At 37.2% G+C, this 23010-nt stretch overlaps 1 protein-coding gene across 2 annotated transcripts; it reads right to left on the bottom strand.

Annotated features, from left to right (window-relative positions):
• Positions 1–1709: 1709 nt before the first annotated feature.
• LOC132102460 (reticulon-3-B-like) lies at positions 1710–22395 on the bottom strand. Of its 2 annotated transcripts, XM_059507257.1 has the most exons (9): positions 22108–22395; positions 17619–17663; positions 11233–14775; positions 5981–6188; positions 5551–5689; positions 5143–5212; positions 4934–4980; positions 2303–2361; positions 1710–2142 (listed from the first exon to the last, which is right to left on the bottom strand). In XM_059507257.1, the coding sequence occupies exons 1-9, from the start codon at positions 22199–22201 to the stop codon at positions 2094–2096; spliced, it is 4254 nt and encodes a 1417-aa protein (XP_059363240.1). In that variant the 5' UTR covers positions 22202–22395; the 3' UTR covers positions 1710–2093. The 2 variants fall into 2 exon arrangements, with proteins under 2 accessions (XP_059363240.1, XP_059363241.1); XM_059507258.1 differs by lacking the exons at positions 11233–14775; positions 17619–17663 and having other exon boundaries at positions 22108–22385.
• Between the last annotated feature and the right edge of the window lie 615 nt (positions 22396–23010).

Here is a 23010-nt window from a genome sequence, read left to right as displayed (position 1 = left end):
TAAGTTCACTTTGACATCATTACAGGGAGCACAAGTTTTCCTGTTTGCATCTCCCCCCCACATATTAACTTAATTCAAAACTAACAGACTGAATTTAGATGTTAGTCACCACATCTAGTCTTCAAGAGTCAAAAGCAAAAAGAATGTGACCTCCGTCAACCCTTCTCAAGAGAGAAACACAGGAGAGAAGAAACCGCAAACATGCTAGAGTACTACAGGAATAAGTTATAAAAATACCCAAATATTAAACTGAACCTCAGAAGAGAAGAAAGCAGATAATAACCTAAACAGAGAGGCCTGCATCTATTAAAAAAGTAGTTATATAGTCATAATTTACCTGTTTGACATAATTTAAACTGAAAGAAAACAATGTGGCAATACAAACTGTCCGAGCTTTTGACCTGTTCTTCGAAAGCAACACCGCACATGTGATCTCACCTGTAGAACATGCTAGTTAAGCAACACAATGACAAGACACATTCGTCTGAATCTGGCTGTGTGTAAACATGCATACAACACAAAAAGGGTGTGAGAAAGAGAAGAAGAAATTAATGAAATTAATAGCAAATCAAAGTATATAAGAAAGGGGCCATAAAAATCACAAAACAAACTTTTAAAATGTGATGGAACTTGTGTTAAACATTTTCAATTCTCTTCTAAACAAATTTCCAATGTGAACATGCTTCCAACTGCATCAGCTGGAATGTTAAGCGAAGGACGCAAAACCATCAGGATCTGACAGACTACGTAGTGACAAAGACAACTATATGAATGTGACTATTGATATATGGTAGACAAGACATTTATCGTGTTGTAACTGTGTGCATATATGCATTGGAGTAGTTTTTGCGTGGACCGGCATGGCTTTTAAATACTTCAACCCACCTGAAACCATTTTTACTATTTTCACTATGTTACCCTTCCCTTTCAGGATTAAACTCAGCCTTGTAGTTGTCTCCTAATAGCCAACAGTGCCTGCAGTGGAGTTTTGACTTAAGGAAAAACAGTGTTACCACATATTAGTAAGTATAATTATCCAACTTAAAAAAATGAAATGCTGACAAAAAACATTTTTAGCTTTCTAAATGACATGAATGATGGGCACTGGCCCTGTTTCAATGAAAATCGATGACTTGTGGGGCCAACTTCACATAACGCAGAAAATGATCGCCTTTCTCTCCTATATTCTGGTGCTCTGACGATCCTATACATAACTCAATCTTAAGGTTATTAATATTTGTTACACAGCCAATGTCAGAAAGGGGACTTAAAGCAGCCATCCTAATCAAGATATAATATAATAACTATTATTTGAAGAGTAATAACAATAACACTTACATGTGAACTCAATTCAGACGACTGAGTGCAAGAGGTGCGAAAGAGACATACAAGAGCTGTATATTTGATTTTTAAATATAAAAAGCAACACTAACTACTTCACAGCAAAGAGCCCGTCGTAATCAAACTATATATACATACACAAAATTAAAAAACTGCACCAATAACAGGGAGGATAGTGAACTAGACCGAATCATCACTGCTGCTAGCGTCCCGATCCATCCTGACTGATCAAAACATGCAAGTCTAATAATGTTCAGTGCATTTCAGATGAATACAAACACATTTTTCAAAGAAAGAAAAGAGGGTAAAGTATGTTTCTCATTTTTTTCAGCATTTTTTTGTGAAATGTACATTTTTGCTTTTCAAACACCTGTCTTTATTCATTACTACAGCACCACCCATCCCAACGCTCAAAACCAGTCAAAAGAAGTTCAGTTCTAGTTCACAAATCCTTCCATGCACTGGCCATCACAATGGGCATCCAGTAGCATTACATCACTTTTTGTGTTGAAAAACACCAGCTCCTGGTGCCCCAAGCTTCTTTTCCTAATGCTCATTAATAAGCTGCAGAGTTAACATTGAATATCAAGAAGCTGTTTAGATTTTACATACTAGCTGGTTCAGTGCAGATGGTTGTTTTAAGGTGTGGGGTTAAACAGGGAAAAATAGGAATGGGGCGGGGCTTAGGGTAAGGGGAGGCAGCTAAAGATAGAAGGATGGTAAACATGGTAACGAGGGATCCGAGAGGAGGATCATTCTGCTTTACAGCGCTTCAGCGATCCCGGGAGTTTCTCTTGTAGCCTAAGGAGAGAAGAAAAACAATGCCCATTAGGTGGCAATGTTAGTATGTGGCATCAGGGTCTCACTAATCGGCAGCCATTTCCAAGACTCAGTTCTTTATAGATAAATTGCATGCACAGATGGTATTCTTACTGTAGTACTCTACTCAAAACATACTCACTTGGCAATTGTAGTGTTGACTTGAGTGCGTGCAATGTCAATGTAATGGTCAATCTGGGTCTGTGGAAAAAGAGATTTTGTATTGTAAGAAATAATGACTGTGATATCACTAATAAATTATAGCTTTATGAAGTTTAATCAACACATTAGGTTTTATTTTAATTTCTGTCCCCAAATTGAAGACCTCATGAAATTGCATTGAAAATTTTCTTAAAACTTTAAGACTTTATGGCCTTACATTTGATTAAAAAAAAAATTGTGAGGCCACTTTTGTGGATTAAAGGTACAATTTGTATTATATTTGCAGTAAAATATCCAAAAACCACTAGGCTAGTGTTATATACTTTGTCCAGCTGATTACTAACAATATCTCTAATGTTTTCAACTACTTGTAAATCATGAGAAAATTAGTAACCCTTTGTTACCGCCTTTACTGACGTAGAAACCATATGACAACAGTGTCGTGGACAAATGCAGAAGTAGCTTCGCGACAAACTTCAACTAGAAAGAGATGCCGATCTCGCTTGTGTTTTACTCGACAGGTGATTTGTTTTGATTCGTATCTTTACAGAAAACGTATGCTATTATAACGATCAACAAGATTAGTGTTATGGGACATACACGCCAAACGCGGGGCATCGCGTCTCTAGACCTGCGCGAGGACCATAGTCTGATCGCGTCTCTGCATTGACTTTGTATGTAATCTACTCGTGTAAATCGTTGAACTCGCGTTAAATCCATGATTTATCTTTCCGTCTGATTGATCGCCGTCAGCGGTTGGGTAGAAGACAACAAATCCCATCATTCCACGCTCCTCCTTAGCGTCATCAATCCTCACGATTGTTATTGTTTTGGTAGTGCGCCCTCTAGTGGCAGGTCCTACAACCTGTACCTTTAAATATGTTTAGCTGGAAAACAGCCTGAATCATCACAAATTATGTCAGATCCATGTATATTCTGTTATCATTAAAAATGTTAATTACTAAAAATAAAATACATAAACTTTACACTTAATTTGAGCTAATTTCTAAGAAAACTCTTTTTCCATTTACATGTACTAAAATAAAGTGAGAAAAAATTAAAACTATATAGACATAAAAGATTACTTAAACTTTAAAATGAGAAAGGGAATAAAAAATATATTAAAAAAATAATATTAATACAAAATTTTAAATATTAATAAAAAGAAACTATAATAGAGTTGTGTCTTTAATTTTCCCACTGGGAAGACATTACAAACTGGGTTACTGCAGTTTTGAGGTCAGTGTATAGTGCTCTGCACCATGTAAATTAAAGAGACAGTTCAGAGTTTTGTGGCACCATTATGGATGCATCATTACTGCTGTACATTATCTTCATTAGTGTTGTATTTAATTCAGAAAAAGGTCAGAAAAGAAAACTGCATCAGGCACTCATTAACAATCACTGTTACATAAGAATTTAAGACTTGACAAATGCTTTAAGCAAAGATTATGACAAGTCTTTAGTAATGGCTTACATAAGGCCCCTGTGGTGTAATAATCATACAGTACATACTGATTACTGTTCGCTCTGAGTGGGCCCCCTGTTCTCAAACACTAACTGCATGTGTAATGCGTTTTAAAAAAAGCTAATCTGTATAAGAATGTTTTAAAACCCTGCACTTGTTATGAATGCAGCTAAACTATTTTCTTTGTACAAGTTTTCTGTGTCATTTAAGATACTACTAATACTAGTAAACATGATATGAGTTAATTACTAATACATAAATACACACATAAATACAATGTATGCTTTTCTATCCCTTACTTCGATTAGGTAGAGCTAAATTAATTACTATAGGAAAGATTTTATTATTATAACATTACTGTTGAACGGTTTGGGGTCAGTAAGATTCTTTTAAATAAATCAATACTTTTTTTTCAGCAGGGATGCATTAAATTAATCAAAATTGACGGTAAAGACATCAAAGGATCCTGAAAATATTTTATACTGCAAGCAGGAAGACTGATATAAATGACAACTGAAAATTCAGCTTTGCCATCACAGGAATAAATTACATTTTAAAATATATTAAAATAGAAAACCGTTGTTTTAAATTATAATAATACTGTACTTCCCAATATTACTCTTTATACTGCATTTTTGATTAAATAAATTAAGCCTTGGTCAGCATATGAGGCCTTTAAAACAATAAATCCTACCAACCCCATATTGGTAGTGTGTTATTAGGGGCCAAGCGTAGGCTTTTAAAAAAATAAATCGAACTGCATCTGAGGCTGTATCTCTGAAAAGCTTTGACACTAACAACAAACTTTGTATGTGCCATTGTCACCTCACATTGACCATGCCACATGAATTTGATAACAGTGCCACCTATTGGTCAGTGATCATTTTCCAAACTCCTCCTAGATAGTTTGTCTGATTTTCACCCAAATCTAGTCATATCGTTTTCAGACTGCTCTGACAAAGTTATGAATTTTGTGTCAATAGACGAAACCGTTTTTGTATAGCGCTGCAACAAAGTTGAGGCATGATGCCAAAATGACTGTTGCTGTATCTCTGCAAAGCTTTGACATTGACACCAAACTTTGTGTGTGCTATTATCACCTCATGCATAACATACCACATCGATTTTATAACAAGCTCTAACCTTGTTTTTCTGATAGATGGGCGGTACACTGAAGAGCATGATGTCGGCTGAAAAAGAAAACATCCAGTTTGAGGTCATTACAATCATTCCAAAACTCTATGTAGATTCACTCTCAATTGGTCAGCCTTTAACTAAACACCAAGCAATTTTGATCCTCTCAAAAAAATTAAATAATAAAAATTAAGTGTGATGATGCACATTCAGCTTACCGAGGATGAGTATAGTGATGCCATTGAAGACCGCTCCAACATATGTCATCAGCCACATAACCACTGCCAGCTGAAATCAGAAGGTAATGTGGGAGAAAAGAACAAAGCTTGAGAACACAATAATTTAAGTGCTTTTTGAAGTGACTGCAATGTTTAAATAAATATCCTACAGCTGATACAGGAAGAAATAAATACTCCTTGTTGCTTTTTGGAGCTTAAATGTCACTATAAACCTGTTGTATGCAAAGGAATTACTGTACGTGTACTTTAAAATATCCAGTTTTTGTATACAGAAAAATGTCAAATGTTTTTAACAACATTCAGGTAAATCAATTATGAAATACATTTCATGTTTGGGTGAACTATCACTTTAATCCGGTCACAGCATTTATAATTGCTGGTCCTGACCTTGAGGGAATCCACCAGATCCTCGACCAGAAAGAGGCGGCTCATCTGCTTGAGTGCACGGTTGACGTGGGTGAGACAGACGTCCACGTGCTTGCGGAAGGTCTCGGGGGGCACGGTGACATCTTTCTCCATCAGAGCCCTGTCACAGGCACACGGGTCAACCCAATTAGCCATGCCCCACCACATACTCTCACACCACTGCACTCAAAGTGTTTTTTATTTTAATCTTTATGACAGATTTGTTCAAACATACACTAAATCATCAAGCGAACATGTAAAAACAGTAAAAAAAATAACGTGCCAATCTGAGAAATTAATAAGTAAACATCATAATTCAGTCCAAAACTGAAAATTAACTTGATACCGAATATTTTCGATATTTGTCTATTGTTAAGACACCTAGAAAAACAGGTCAAAAAATGACTCTTACTTGAAGGGGTGTCCTTCATTGGACTTCTGCACAGCCTGGATGACAGACTTGTAGATGCGGAAAGAGATAGTGACACAGAGAAGGGCCAGCAGCAGGTAGGAGACCACGCTGATCACGCTAAACGCTGCCAGAGAAAGCAGCAGCAGCAGTGACACGCCAAACACCACGCCTGACTTCTTAGGGTCCCGCCAGTGCACCAGGTCAATCACTGCATGACAGAGAGACTATGTGAAAACCATGTGTGTGGTGTGTTTTAATGAATGATATCATTTGTTAAACTGGTGCAAAACACTTTAAATCTTGATTGTGCAGCTGTTAAAGGTAGTAACACATTATCTTAATGGGTTCTCTTTTTGTACCTGAACTGTACAATCATTAGTTCGGTCATAAATAATACAGTGCTCATATTTTCCATACAGCTGCAGTTACGTAATGCAGTTTTCGAGCGGTTGGTGATGCAGCATGAAAGGAACCTTTTAAAAGAAGCCTTACGTAAAAGGCATTCTCCACATGGAGCGATTCCTTGAAGGGGTTCGGCTCTGCGTGTTTGCATTTCTCAGGAAATCACGGACACATAAACGGTCTATGGTGGAAGATGGTTGTATTAAAGACATCAGAATTCATAAAGAGGGTGCACAATTTTGTACCCTAAAAGAACAGGAAATTACACCAATATATATTTTCCTGGCAAAGACTCAGTGTTTTCAAAACACTGCCTTCCAAGAGAAGGAATTCCTACTTGGGCATGTGTGGGGAAGGGTCCTGTAACACAAGACCTTACACGTGCAAGCGCTGGCTGGTTGAAAACACAGCTACGTCTTCCACTGTTACTATGTTTGGTCTGTCAGCTTTAGTACATCACCTCAAGCACATATGACTTTCACACTCCAGGAAACTGTAAATGCATTCATGCATTCGCTTCAAACAAAACATGGTTGGATACAGCTTTTCCCCCTCAAGTTTTCAGATAACGTTTAAATTCTGAAATGCACGGACCACTAAATATCTGTTCAATAGGGCATATAAACCTACATTTTTGTATGATTTTATTTACTGAAGACAGCCAAAGTCAAGGTCACTAAGGTGGGACATGCCAAAAATAAATAAATACATTCATTATTTAGGGGTAGGAGGGAGATATGTTGACTAAACTCTACTTTCCATGCTAGGTTAAAATTCCGTTAAATAACAGGTAATGTACTACAGTTCAAAATTTGGGGTTGTTAGTATTTTTCTAATTCTTCCAGAATTAAGGTTTTTGAAAGAAGTCTCACAAAGGCTGCATTTATTTAATGAAAAACTCTGATGAGTTCAGGTCAGTTGAAGGCAATATTTTGAGAGAGAAAGTGGGTAAAAAAGTGAAAAACAAGAGGAAAAAAATATTGTTTACAACAACAGTCAATGTGACATAACTACAGCATAATGGTGAGTGGTAAATGATTCAGAGCCTGAGAGAACACCATTGTTTCTGTCCACTCTCACAGCTCGGGGGCTAAAATGCTCAGTGCATGTGAGGGGTTTCCTTCTTGCTCACTGCAGGGGTCTCAGTCCCTCCCAGCATGCTTTGCAATTGCCCACAGGGAGGCAGCCTCGGCTGAGAACAGTTATTCGTTATCATTTCCTCCCTCCCTCGTTGGCATTAGTGGACCCAGATACAACAGCATGTCCCAGTGGCTGCTGAGCCGTAGTGGCCTCTTTTAGGTCTCTTAAAGGTACATAACACCATCTAATGCAACTGTGCGAAACCATGGAAGAGTTCACGTGTGTATGAATCATTTACAACTGAGTCATGCATGAAATCTCCCATCCCGCCCAAGTACAAAAATTTCAGCTTTTCCTCGTCACAGTGAGTGCTCATTTGTACGTTCAGAAACGAATGGTGTGAGCCAATTTCATGCAATGAAAACCTAATGAGGTCAGTTATTTAAAGGCTACTGGCCATATTTATACACTATGGTCTGTTTCAGTGCTTAAAATGTTTGCACTTGCTTGAAGTCTCAAGTGAAATTAAACTGCTACATTTTACATGGCAGACCATTTGAAAAACTCTAATGCCTATCGTGAATATTTATTTGTAGTTTCAAATACATATAAATACATAATTGAGTACAGTTATTAGCCAAACCTATGCAACAGTAATTCACACAACCACACGCTATTATCTACAGCTCTGACAAACCCAAGAGGAAACCGCCACACCCATTATAACAAACTTTCACACCACTGGAAAGCTCTCAGCTGTATTTATGTGATTGACAAAATACCAAGTTGCAAAAATCTCATCCAAAAAAAAACTCAAGTGAGACAAAGAATATGCTCTAGATACATTAAATAACCCACTTACTTTATTATAAATACATATGGCAACTAGCACAAGAAATGAATAACTGTCTATATGAATTGGTAACACTGAAAAGCAAATTTATTCTCCATTAAATTTGTTGATCACAATGGGAGTCTTAGTAGGCTCAAACATCAGCATTAAAAATAATTAAAAAAAAAAAACATTCTCAGCTTGTTTTGGATATGTAACCTACAATAAATACAATAATATTTTTTTCAATTAAATTCAAGTTTATTTGTATAGTACTTCTTACAATACAAATCGTTACAAAGCAACTTTACAGAAAATTATGTTTCTACAATATTTAGTAATAGCTTATAAGTGGTGACTGTCAGTTTGTCCACGTATGACAGGATTTGTAGAAAAATTATTACAAGACGTAGTCAGCCAGACGATGAACATTAGTAATATTATGAATAATTAATAATTATTATATGATGCAGTCACACTTGTAGCAATAATTGATATTTTTTTATATATAATAAAAAACAGGTTCTACAAACATAAGTATTATAATACATTCTTATTACTTTAGAAATTAATCGTGTTGTTAATCATATCGTTAATCCTAGCCTTAACAAAACATTACCAAGAAAGCATCTGATAAGAGCATAAATGTAAACATCATAACAGAGTCATTCATGGTAACTGAATGCATGCAGGAAATGTACGTGCTTTAGATAAGGCATTGGAACTTTCCTTCTACATATTTGTGAAACAGCAGAGTTCTACTGGGCCATGTGTGATAAATTTGCATTTCATGTCAGCAAAACCAAAGTGGGGAATATATATGCTTAAATTCATATTTTGACAGTCTATTAGAATGCAGTTTTAATTACAGCTTTATCTTTCAGGTAAAACTGAAACTTCTTAAATTTTGTTAATTTAAATTTAGTTAATCCAACTGCTTTTGTAATACCATTGTAGTGTTGTCAAAAGACCCGGTACTTCGGTACCAAGTCGGTACTAAAATAATTTAAATGTGACGGTACCAGGTTTCTTTAAGTACCGGTAGTACCGAGGTCCCGTTCAAACCCGGTTCAGCGCTATGATTTCCGCGAAGCAGAAAATGAGGACGGAATCTCAAAATCCAGTCATGAAAATGAAACTTACATTTTAATATGGACAGTCATAGAATTTGTCAAAGTTAGCATAAATTAATCAAATCTCCATATGGACCAGTATCTGTAAATGTTAAGACGCAAAAGTTGTTTGAAATATGAATCCGTGTTCTGCGCGTCCCTGTGTGAATTAATGAATGGCAGAGACGAGCGGATTTGTTTACTACATAGACTGAAGCGCATGACGCTTGCATTAATTTCAGCATCTGAGCTTCAGAGTTCTCTCTCCATCAAGCGATCTTTTCAGTTTCTCACACATGCAAAAGAGAGAGAGAGAGAGAGTCTTACCACGCTGAATCGACACGCTATATGTAAACTATTCTTTATTGTCTTTTCCTGTAATGGAGTTCATTTAGAATTATTCATATTCATTTTTGAACAAGCAGAAGACATACCGGTTTCTCCGGTAGTGGGCGGAGCTAATGCGCAAATGGCAATTTCATTGGCTGGTGCTGATTTAGTACCGTCCCTGTTTTGATTTCAGCAAATCAGTTTGACCGAACGCAGACAACGTGATTAATATTCATGAACCCAGCAGCTCATCAATTCGTAGTGCATTGGATATACATTAGTATGATAGTAGAATTAGTAGTAGTATTATCTTTTAATAATAATTAATATGAATAATAATTAATATGATCTATTACTATTTTTTTACAGAAACCATCAATGACCAAAAATATCTTAAGCATCACCACCAGTTTTAAGTTCAGTTAAAATGACAAATATGCATTCATTAGGCCTAAAAGTTAATTTTTACATAAAGGCATTGTGCTAGAAATATTACTATTATTTAGTATAATGTATGTGATACTGCTACTACTGTTGAAAAAATTTATAAAACTTTATTTTTTAAAGAAATAAATCACAATATTTCTTACGTTTTAATTTTAATAGAAAATCCCCTTTATTTACCAGAAATAAAATGTGTTTAAATTTCATAAATTAAAAGACAAATTAAATTTGGGTGAAACTTGTTTACTGTTTTTCATAATGATATAACTTGTAGAAAAACTTTAAACACAATTGTAAATAAGTATAAAGAATGGCATTGGTTTTATTTTTAGTGCTAAAAAGTTTTTTTTTTTAATTAGCATATTTTTGTGTTTTGCTTTGGTAATGAAATTGGTACCGAGAACCGTGGATTTTCACTGGTATCGGTACCGAATACTGAAATTTTGGTACCGTGACAACACTATACTATTGTCCTTATTGTAAAGGTCAAGCATTTCTCCCTTTAAGTGGAAATTATTGCACAAAACCGATTATTCTGCATTACTTTCTCGTGTTGTACCACATGAGTATTCAAATAACAATAGCCTACTAACTGCCAAATGGAAGAAAATGCGACACATTCACCCTGACTTCATTCCTGACAGCCTTCCCGAAGAAGGTTACATAAAAAGATGAAACCTGAGACAAGACATAAACTGTGTGGTGTGACCTGACCTAAAGTGTTGTGCATGAAGCCACTCTGCAAAAAGGTTTATACTTAGCACCTTTAATATTGTACCATCATGTTTTTAAGGACATGAGACATGTCTGAAAATAATAATATATTTATATAAAACACAATTAAAGATTGCTTCACAACAAACAAAGCATTTATAATCTTTATAAGGCTATTAAATTAGTTACTTAGTTACTTATTGGCATATTTTCAGAAGCATTCTTATAGGTTAGAGTTGAGTAAATTAAAGTAGAATTATAAAGTAAAAGAGGTAAGTAAGGTCTAGTGTTTGGGGGATGCGTGCGGAGTTAGCTAGCCCAGAAGAAAGACATGTTACCTGTAAGGTGGGTTAGTATTGCTGTCAAGACATGCTCTGCAAGGTGGTAGGCCTCTTCTACCCAAATGTCGATTGCCTCTACCTCTTTGGGAAGTAAGGCATCAGGGTGATACTCGTTTTGAAGAGTGTGAGAAGATAAGGTGACGGAGACCTCAGCACTTGGTGTAGGATTTGGAGCTTTATCAGGCTTTAGGACATTCTTCATAGTGGAAATATTCTTGTCTTCCTCCTCTTGGCTGCTCCCGAGCTCTTTCAAAGCAGAAATTGTGAGGCACTCTTGCTCGAAGTCCATAATCATTGCTGGGGAGGATTGAGTGGAAGCAGAAGCATCAGATTTGGGATTCTGGTCTATAGTTTTTCGTCCAGGACTGAGAACCTCAGGTTCCTCGTCCTGCCGTGACTTAAGACACTCCCTCATGAACTCCACGAAACTGTCAGTCGCTGCTGTTACTGAACATTCTGCTTCAATGGTCTCTGAATCACTCAGGGTCTCTGGCGAATCTGGTCTATCTGAAAGATCTTCGGTGGTCACCACTCTAGGTTCAGACTTAGTTACCACTGATCCATCAGTAACCTCATTTGCCATAGGGCCAGAAATATCGTTAAGAATTTTGCTAGACTGCTCATTGTAAAAAGAGTGAAATGGTGTAGGTGGGTTCTCTTGAACTGGTGGTTGTTGATCAATGGCCTGGACTGGCAATTCTTCCTGTTCCTGCAAGGTTGAATCCTTGATTTCTACTGCTGACTTTTGATCTTCTGAATCAATACTTGGCATTTTGTTCTGAGGGAAAGTAATCTTAATATCGGCAGGAATATCAGATGAAAGGACAGATAGAGAAGGCTCAGGCACAGATTCATTGTCTAGCATGCATTCGTTGAGTGTCTCATTGAAATCATCAGTAATATGTTCAAAGGATTCTTGAACATTTTTATTATCTGGAAGGCAGCTTGTTTTTGGAAGTTCTATTTTCTCATCTTTACTCTCCTTAAAATAAGACGAATTCAGCTGGTCTTTTAAAGCAAGCTCTTCACTGGCATAATGATCCAGATAAGTCTCTACATCACTGGGCTCATTTGAGGGGGAACTGATGTCAGGGGGAAGGTCAGAAAGTATTTCTGCTGTCTTGTCTTTATCAAGGGATGACTCTTTAAGGGGTTCAAAGGACACTAAATTCTGAGACATAAGCTCTTGAGAGTCCTCTAAATTTAAGCCTCCGGAGTCTGGAGAGGACTGGAGAAAAATGCCACTTTCATAATCATCTTCAATCACCTTATGCTCAGGAGATTGCTCTGATTCAGAGCTGGTTTGATTTGTCTGAGAGGAAATGCCATGGTCAGGTTTATGCTCATCATGTAGAGTTTCCACAGATACTTTTTCTGGAACCTCTGAGTCATGTAGGTCGGATGACCTTTTGCCTTCACCTTGCAATATCTGACACTCTTCATCCTCCTCCTCCACCTCTCCTTCCACCTCAAGTGGTTCTTCATCATCACTTAAAACTTGCTCCTCAGTTTCAATAACGTTAATAATAGGTACCTGTATTGGCTGTTTTTCATTGTTTGGAACGGTCTCCTCTTCCTTGTGGGTTTTGGTGTCAAGGCCATTATTTCCCACTGTTGGGATGCTCATGGTTTCTTCAATCACTGTATCATCTGACTCCCCAGAACTGTCTATCTCCTGGATTTCAGCAGGCTCCAAGTTTCCCTTCAAAATATTGGAACGTTGTGCAGAATTAGGCTCTATCTGTTGGGATGCTGGGGGTGATGGTGACTCAAAATCTGCAGGAGCAGCAGGAGAGGAAGGAAGCTCTTGACTGTCAGGGAATATCTGATAGCCTTGAGTGCCCATATTGGCTTTCTCTTGTTTGTCCCACATATAGGCTGTTGGTAAAAAGTTCAGGTCAAATTCAGAATCGTCCTCAACACACTCTTGTTTTGACTGCTTGTTGTCATCATCATTTGACTGATTGATGTCATCTGCCACTTTGATAGGACTGTCCATAAACTGATCAGGAACTCCTGCAAAAGTTTCTGGAACTTCTGTTGTATCAACACTGTTCGGTATCATCACTTTGGATGGGCTCTCTTGCACCACAGGAGAATCATTTCCCTCATCAAGATCAGGATCTTCAATGTTGAAATCTGGTGCTGGAGGTAAGTGAGCTCTCATCCAGTCAGCAGTGTCCTCAAAGTCACTTCCATGCTTTTCCTCTCCAAGCACTTCAAAGGGTGATTCTGGAGATTCCTGCTCATTTGACATGGTCCTTTTTTGAAAGGGTGATTCTGGAGATTTCTGCTCATTTGACATGGTCGTTTTCTCAAAGGGTGATTCTGGAGATTTCTGCTCATTCGACATGGTCGTTTTCTCAAAGGGTGATTCTGGAGATTTCTGCTCATTCGACATGGTCGTTTTCTCAAAGGGTGATTCTGGAGATTTCTGCTCATTCGACATGGTCGTTTTCTCAAAGGGTGATTCTGGAGATTTCTGCTCATTCGACATGGTCGTTTCCTCAAAGGGTGATTCTGGAGATTTCTGCTCATTTGACATGGTCGTTTTTTCAAAGGTTGATTCTGGAGATTTCTGCTCATTTGACATGGTCGTTTTCTCAAAGGTTGATTCTGGAGATTTCTGCTCATTTGACATGGTCGTTTTCTCAAAGGGTGATTCTGGAGATTTCTGCTCATTTGACATGGTCGTTTTCTCAAAGGTTGATTCTGGAGATTTCTGCTCATTTGACATGGTCGTTTTCTCAAAGGTTGATTCTGGAGATTTCTGCTCATTTGACATGGTCGTTTTCTCAAAGGGTGATTCTGGAGATTTCTGCTCATTTGACATGGTCGTTTTCTCAAAGGGTGATTCTGGAGATTTCTGCTCATTTGACATGGTCGTTTTCTCAAAGGGTGATTCTGGAGATTTCTGCTTATTTGACATGGTCGTTTTCTCAAAGGGTGTTTCTGGAAATTTCTGCTCATTTGACATGGTCGTTTTCTCAAAGGGTGATTCTGGAGATTCCTGCTCATTTGACATGGTCCTTTTTTGAAAGAGTGATTGTGGAGATTCTTGCTCATTTGCCATGGTCCTTTTCTGAAAGGGTGATTCTGAAGATTCCCGCTCACTTGACATTTTCCTTTTCTGAAAGGGTAATTCTGAAGATTCCTGCTCATTTGATATTGTCCTTTTCTGGAAGGACAAGCGGGAGGAAATTCCATGTGATTCAGTAGGGGACTTCTCATAGTGACGCTCTTTAAAATGTGGAAACCCCCCATCATTTCTATCAAAATCATTCTGCTTTGCAGCTAAAGCTTCTAGTGCTTTGATTCTCTCAGACACAGGGGATGTCTTTATAGGGGAGTCCTGCTTTTGAAAGCCAAAAGATGACTCAAAAAGCTCCCGTTTCTCTTTGATGGTATGATCTATGTTGTCACCAGGTGAAGAGTCAATTCCATAAGCAACTGGTGAAAAGGAACTTGACTGAGAAGAAAAGCGAAGAGATGTGGCCAAATTCTCTGAAGGTTTGTCAGAGCCCAGTACCACTCTTTTGTCTGCATCCATCATGCAGCAAGAAAGAGGAGGAAAAGGAGGGTTGGAAATAAAGATCAAGGCATACTTTACCTTAATTCCGATTAGCGAAAGCAGGGGAACATGCTGAAGCTCAGGCTTGTATAGGTTTGTCTTAAAGTAAGATCATTAAAATTTCAAAACCCAAGATCCCAACAACTTCAGCAATCAGCAGCTACATTGGAACTTTATGGAGCATTCCCAAGAAGCTTAATTTGCTTGCATCCATTTAACTTAAGCTAAAGCGATCATGCAAACACTGCATGGTTTCACATATTAATGGATGGAGTTTGATGTCTGCATGCCAGCTTGACAATGTGCTGATACCACTGAGGAATCTCAATGACACACACAGTGCCTCTGAATGTTTTGTATTTTATTGTTCCTGTAAAGGCACAACTGTTTATTTCAGATGACATCCATAATCAAACACCCCCCAAAACAAAGAAACAATTAATACAGACAAACAAACAGAACAATTACTGAATACCATCAGTAAAATTACTAAAACAATTAATTTGTTAAATAATTAAAGCATTGTTATCATGAGTTCTACTAAAGGGCTGTCTAAACTATGTCTCAACTATCAAACCATCTCAAAAAAGGTAGATGATAAAGAAATTACATTATGGTGTAGATGACACAATGAGGCCTGAATTATAAGAGCACAGGGAATACAGCTAAATGAATGCTGGACACGCTGAAAAAGGAAAGTCTGACCACTTTACCATGCAACACAATGGCTGTGTAAGAAAGCTGGCAAATTCTGCCTTCACAGGCACTTGACTATGTGGAGGTAGGCAGGTAACAAGGCACATCTGAATACAATGTTTGTGTCACATATGCTAAGCAATAATTTTAAGTTTAATAATTTCTCCTGACTCTCAGGTTGGGTGATAAAACAGGTTTCGAAAGGGACAAAATTATTAGGATTTTAGAATGTCATGTTACAGAAGTACCTGGAACCTGTCATTTACTGGTTTTACCGTAAGATATAATCTTCGAATTTGCATACTGTAGGGTACATTTCCGCTAGTTAAAAAAAAACCTGTGCTGCAACTGACAGGACCTAGTATTTTCTCCATATTGTGGTTATAGGCCTACCCAGTCAGAGTAAATGTAAAAAACATTTAATTTATAGGAATATAATACAGACAAATGCAATTTATTGTACGTTACATGTTATTTTTACATGTTATTGCTCAACACTTGTTTCAACTTTAAGACTTTTTTATTTTAAAAATACTGGTATGGTTAAGAATCCATTGTGCAAACTAAGCAAAACTATTATGATGAGTCATTTAAATAGTTTTAAAGTTATTCAGACCAGATTCCAGAGACCAAAACACTTTAGTTGGCAATCTTTATGAGAAAAAAAGCTAACTATTTTACATAATCAACAAAGTATTTAAACAAAAGTTTTAAATATAAGACATTATTAACTGAAATAAATTTATTCAAGGTAATGACATTTTAAATATTCAAGGGATACATCTATGATATCTGGAAACTTCAACATAGTGTGAGGGATTTACTCAAAATCTACTTTATGCTAATGCTTTATACATAAATGCTACAATGATCAAAATCCTGATAATAAATAGACAAAAAAAAAAAAAAAACAGAGACCAAACAAACAAACAAAAAGACTGAAACCTGAGGATTTCCTCTTACTCTGTGGTAAAAGACAACATGCAAAATGCATGGAAAAAGCAGGTGAAGAGTCAGCCGCAGCAGCCAAGGGGATGCAACCCCGAGCAGCGTCCTTTTGCTAGTTCCCTCCCCAGTGGCGCTCTACCTTCAGGACCAGTGCCGTGTTGGGGTTGTAGCTCCAAACACGGCTTGATGTGGGAGAGGGGGGACATCAAGGACAAGAATCCCCAGGGACACCAACCTGATCCATTTTTAGGATTCTGCTCTTGCACAAAGTGAACTTGAACTTCTCTGCTATCTTAAAATAAGGTGGCAATCTTGGGATTAAGCCGGACCCACAGTAACGCTGACCTAAATCATGTTTGCAGTGGGTATAGACTGAAGCCGATTGAATTTCTAGCATCTGTGGGGACTTAGCTTTCCCATTTTTAATCTGTGAACCTTGTCAGATGTGGGTTGCTGAAATGACAGGGGATAGTAATGTTAAATGTGAGGTGGTAGCCACAAATTATTGCCAGAACTGGCTACGTTCAAATAAGGCATTAGAAGATCAGCCATAGAAATTTGGTTAAAGAGCATTCAGTGAATCCAAGTTTGAAAATTTCAGAAACTGTTGAAAAAAGGAGGGACTTGGCTGTTATTATGGATTCCAATGTGCATGATTGCAAGGGGGTCACCATTAGAAACAGCAAGGGTCTTGTTACAAAACTGGTCAGGGAGGGTGGTTGGACTGCACAGTACACGGTCAAGTGGCGTGCAGGTGTGAGACTAACTATGAGCTTGATTGTTAATGTTTAGGTAAGAACAGAGTTATCAGGACCATGCAGATTGAAGGAGAGGACATTCTGATGATATTCCACAGAAATTGGTTGGCTTCTAGCTTAAGAGATAAGGATCTAACTTTTGGTTTCCGTGAAACAACCGGTAGCTTCTTTCAGTGTCCTCTGCTTCATTTCCTACTCCTAAAAAGAAGATCTTCAAAAGAAGCCCTTACTGTGAGCAACTAGTCTGGTATAGAGGAGGAGAGGGTCACTGGCAAGAGGGATGGAGAGCGTCATAGCAGCAGCCCAGCAGGATATACCATACTTAATAGAACAGAGATGACAGAGGAGCATGGAGAAAAAGATATAAGGTAGAGAAGCAGGCGAGCATCATAAGAGAACTATACACTTGCCTTGAGGAGACTGAATGAGAGATACAGGCGAAGAAAAAAAGGAATCTGAAAAAATAAATTAGGACAGAAAAATGAGAAGAAAAGTCTCAGTATCCTTCTTATACTCTACATTTGAAAGGGGAAAATGTTAGTGAAATGCCCAGCAAAGCACATTTTACATCTCAAGAATCTAGAAAAAAAAGAGCTGACAGCTAATAACTAAGCGCTTACCTCAACAAGTTACATGACTTAAAGGAATAGTCATCATTTACTCACCCTCTTATATCGTTCTAAACCGGAGCAATTTTCTCCTGCAGACTACAAATATGGTCAGGGTCCAAACAATATTGGACCTCATTGACTTTCAATGTGCAGACAAATAAATAAATTACATTTTTTGCTTAATTTTTTTTTCTAAGACATTTTTCAAAAGATTTTCTTTTATGTGATACATATTTTGAATAACAAGAGTGAGTAAATAATTACAAAATTTTATTTTTTGGTAACCTTTCCCTTAAATCTACAAGTAAGATAAATATATATGAGATAATCAACCATTACTGATAGTGTGAGATGCTCTATTCTTTCTTAAGCTATTATAAAAAAAATAAAAAAAACACACATTCCAAATTATTTTATGCATGCACCTTATATTACTTGAAAGACTACACAGAATACTATACTTCTATAAATTCATTTGTAACATTGGTGAAGAAGAAGAAAAAAAGTCTATGGAAGTTAAAATAATAAATAAAATGTTCAGATGCTAAAAAAAATTAAAAAAAAAAAATTTAATGATCAAAATGGTCACTGATAGTTCTTAATTGACAAGGCTCATATGACAACTTCATAGTATGAGAACTGAATTATAGTTATGATATGGATTTAATAAATTGTTAATAAAAATATAATTTATATTATTTTTGCTATAGCTCATTACTACAAATTAAGAAATTAAATTGCATTTGATTTATCATGAGCATCCATTTTTTTAGAATACGATTAAATATTTGATAGTATGACTGAACATTTGATTTACCATTTTAAGTTTTTTAAAACTTCCATTAAAGTGATAAAAAAGGGAGGGGGGTGTGGGGGTGGAACAAAATAAATGGGGATCAGTCAGAGTACCTAAAATAAAAATTTTTGCTTATACAATAATATATATTTTAACATGATGTTATTTTCATGTATAATATTCACAAAGCAACTACATATAATGGCACTTTTTTTCTGTACAAACAGAACTAATAAACACAACATTCCTCAATGATTGAGCTGCATAGTGTACAATACTCATAATAGTCAAATGGTGGAACTTTCTCATGGAATTTTCAATGATCCCTCCTATTCTTTCTGACATCTAACCCTGCAAAGCACCCACATGTTGCACCAGTGTTATGTAACCTGTTAAGGGAAGCCATTTTCAGCCACACTTCAAGAATTCATGTGATTTGGAAACAAACAATATCTGAATTCATCCAGAAGCCACTTTCAATAGTTGGGTCAATTATTAAGCTGTAGAGACAACACTAGGTAACCCAAATTGGATGACTCTACTCTGGAATCTCAACACGAACAGGGAGTGTCAACAGCGAGAGTGGTGAGAAAGTTAAAGAGAACAAGCTGATCGAGTAGCACAACAGTCTTAAACAGGGCAAGCTCTTCTGGTCACAAATAAGGAGTGTACCCCTGCTTCACAGCATTCCTTGCCCAAACCACACCCAACTGCTTTTTAATAAGCGACACACCTTGCACCGTTGATGTGGACACCAGAACTCTGACAAATCCACACACCCTCTGTCATCTTGATTGAAGTTTTTGTTCCCTTACTTATGAGTCAACCATATAGAATCTGCTTCATTTTTTGTGACAGCAGTAACCACGTGGTGCAATTATGGCATCACAATCCTTTGATGGTTGGTTGGTCATGTTCAATAAGGAAATAAGATGTAGTTATCCAACATCCAAGGATTTGATAGCTAGATACCATCTACTGCAAGGGCAGAGGCTAAATGCACCGAAATGGCTTGTGTTACAAGGCGATGCTTAAAGTGGGACTTTGACCTCCGACTCTGGAAAAGCCTGTGTGACATTTCTGACATGCCAGCAATATCAGCTCTATTCCTGAGGGGACTGAATCATGATACCTAAATCTTTAAGAGTGCTGCCTCAGCCAGCTGTATTGACCTTAGAGATCATGCCCAGACGGAAGAGAGAGGGCAAGAGAGACAGTATTCTGACAAAGCAAAAGATAGTATTGATATACTGTAAAGATCAATTTGATTTAGGCTTAAATATGATCTCCTGGTCTCATATAACATGACATATTTTTAACAGATTGTTCTGGGTTGAATACAAGTTAAGATTTACCAAAAATGACTAAATACTTTTGGAATGTTGACACGAACTATGGGCAAATGCATGTATAAAAATAATGATTTAAAGCAGTACTTTATTGAATGACTACTTGAAATATCATTCAAAATAACACATGAAATATACAATTTCATTTACACATGTATTTACATGTATTTTAAACAATTAAAAAAAATAATAGGTAAGTTTTGAATCAATTTCCCAATCATAATTTTCACAAAATTCATTGACTTGCAAATAAATCCACGTGCAAAAGAAGCCTATGGAGCAATAATTGCATGCTTAAGCCATAGATTTCCTTATTAAAAACCATAACTCAATTCACACCTACAAATCCTACTGATTGAACTTAACCTGAATTTAACCCAGAATTTTGGATTAAAACAACATTTAGCTAGGTATGTATGGCATCATTTAATACCTTATATTTACATATAGTCTTTTAATATGTAGGTAGAATGTGTAATGTTATGATCCGTCCAGTGACAACGGCACCCACACAGACATCTCAGATTGTGTGCTGAAGGGCAATTGCAGCTAAATTGAACCATCTGGTCCAATATGTCACCTTCACATATGGTGTCTGTGATAGTAAGCCTGTAAGCCAGTCATCACGTCTACATTCTTCTAGCAATATTCAGATTCTGTTAATTAACTGAAGTCAATGTACCTAAGCTCGAAAAACATTTGAAGGCATCAAACGATTTAAAAGAGCGCTGAAAATTCTGAGCAGGGTGACGTCATGAGTCTGAACTGCACATTCTAATTCTATTAGATTCCCAGACACCTTAATGAAGCCAAACCAAGGAGACCAAAGCGCTCCACATATGCTGATGACCTGAAAAGTACTGAACCAACATCCGGTCAACAAAAACATGCAGCATTGTTTTCCACTATGGAAAAATATACAGGAACTGAACAAAAGGACAGGGAGTCATTTCTAACGAATGACTGAAATGTGTAAATATGGGCAACATTAACTGCATTTATTAGGTATGTGTGTGTGTGTGCGTACATACGTGTGCATGCATGTATATATATATATATATATATATATATATATATCTTTAATACCGTATTTACTGTAAACTGCAAGCAACGTGACAAGGCAGAACAATTTATTAACAAATCAATCCTTGTATACTTGGAAATGAGAATAGACATGGTAATACTGACTCATTTTCGAATAGATTATTTCACACTGTCCATTTTAAAGAACCTAGAGAATTATTTTACGCCAAGACATAATAACGTCACCCTGACTTGGCATATTTAAACGTCCCAATACAGTCATACGCAATCTAAAAATTGAACAATCCAATTTATTTTAACTTCATATGTCCCAGTTCAGTATATCGCAGCCATGATTCAGTGCATAAAAACAAACTATTTAAGAGCACAACTTATTATGCACTAATAATAAAACTAACTGGAACACGTATAGCCTACTATTCGTGACGGTTCTAGGATCGAATCGAAATAGAATCTGTTTAGTTCTGAACATATTCAGTTGATTCTTTGACCAAATCCGACTCAAAAGAACGATTCCTTATCGGTTCGAGACAGCTAGGTTGATTATTCTAGCTTGTCACGTCGCTGGCCCTGTAGATGGGGTGTGTGTATGTGGGTTCTTCCTTCATTTACAGTCTTCCAGTTTCGAATGCATCTGCAGTGCAGATCATCAGCTGAGCCGCAACATGTGCCCATGGGTTCAAAGGGGTATTATGTGTCCCCATATTTCTTCGTGGCCTTTTCCTAAAAATAAACGTCAGGTCAAAGCTGTGGATGAGAACACATTCATTCGGAGTCCAACATCCGCCATGCCATTTCTGCCTGCAAAGTGTAACGCCAAAAATCTTCCTACTATGCCCAAAAGGAGGGGATATGAAAAGTGTACGTGAGAAATAAACAGTGCAAGAATATTACATAACGCCAGAGAGACACAGTATTACCTTCAAGGCATTTTAAACATGTGCATTCATTCAAATCGATCTGAATTACACTATATCAACTGCTATATTCAGTATTCGCACTATTCAGCGCAAAATGCATTTTCCATGTAAAATATCAATAAATAAAGCAAACAGAAAAAAACAATTAAACTGTTGTAATTAGTTTCACGTTCTCTTACCGGAAAACTTCGAGTCTTTGGACGATGCAGAATGTCCATCGTTAAGGCCTTGTGACGACGAAATCTGAGAAGATTGGTTCATGGGATCTGCCATGTTTGTCGTGTTGTTCTACAGGGTCTGTAGTGTAGAAGCGTCGCTTGAGGTCTGGCTGCTGATTGACACTCTGAACGCTCCCGAATCACCGAGTATTTCCCAACACAGCAGCGGCGTTACCGAGCCTGCACGAGAACATTAAGTGAACCTGCCTGAATGTTGCAGTGGATGGGGGTGTGGAAGACAAATAGGGCGGGTACACGAGAGAGAGAGAGAGAGAGAGAGAGAGAGAGAGAGAGAGGGAGAGAGAGAGGGAGAGAGAGAGAGAGGGAGAGGGAGAGAGGGAGAGAGAGAGGGAGGGAGAGAGAGAGAGAGAGAGAGAGAGGGAGAGAGAGAGAGAGGGAGAGAGAGAACTATTAGAGTGTGAGGGCGATTTTTGAGCTTAAAGGGCTATATCATTTTGATTCGATATTGTGCCACAAACCTTCCCTTTCCTTTATTTTATTTTATTTTTTACCTTTATTTAATCAGGAAAGTACTTGTTGAGATTAAAAATCTCTTTTTCAAGAGTGTCCTGGCCAAGATACGCAGCAGTACAACCATACATACAACACAGAATACACAATAACATAAGACAACTTAAATAGCAGATACAACAACCACAAGTCCTTAGCATATCATGCAGAACAACTACAGCCAGATGTGGCTGCTTCCAAGTCAGTTAATATCCTCTTAAAAGTAACCAATGAGACAAGCTTATTAAGTTTCAAAATTTTCTGTGACTTGTTTCATGCAAAGGGAGCAGCTAAGTTAAACGCCTTTTCATTCACCTCTCCCATAAATACTGAGACAGAGCTCTGACTTTTCCC

This window comes from Carassius carassius, chromosome 2 (assembly GCF_963082965.1).
Source record: "Carassius carassius chromosome 2, fCarCar2.1, whole genome shotgun sequence".
NCBI classification, from domain to species: domain Eukaryota; kingdom Metazoa; phylum Chordata; class Actinopteri; order Cypriniformes; family Cyprinidae; genus Carassius; species Carassius carassius.
This window is presented reverse-complemented; position numbering and strand designations above follow the sequence as displayed.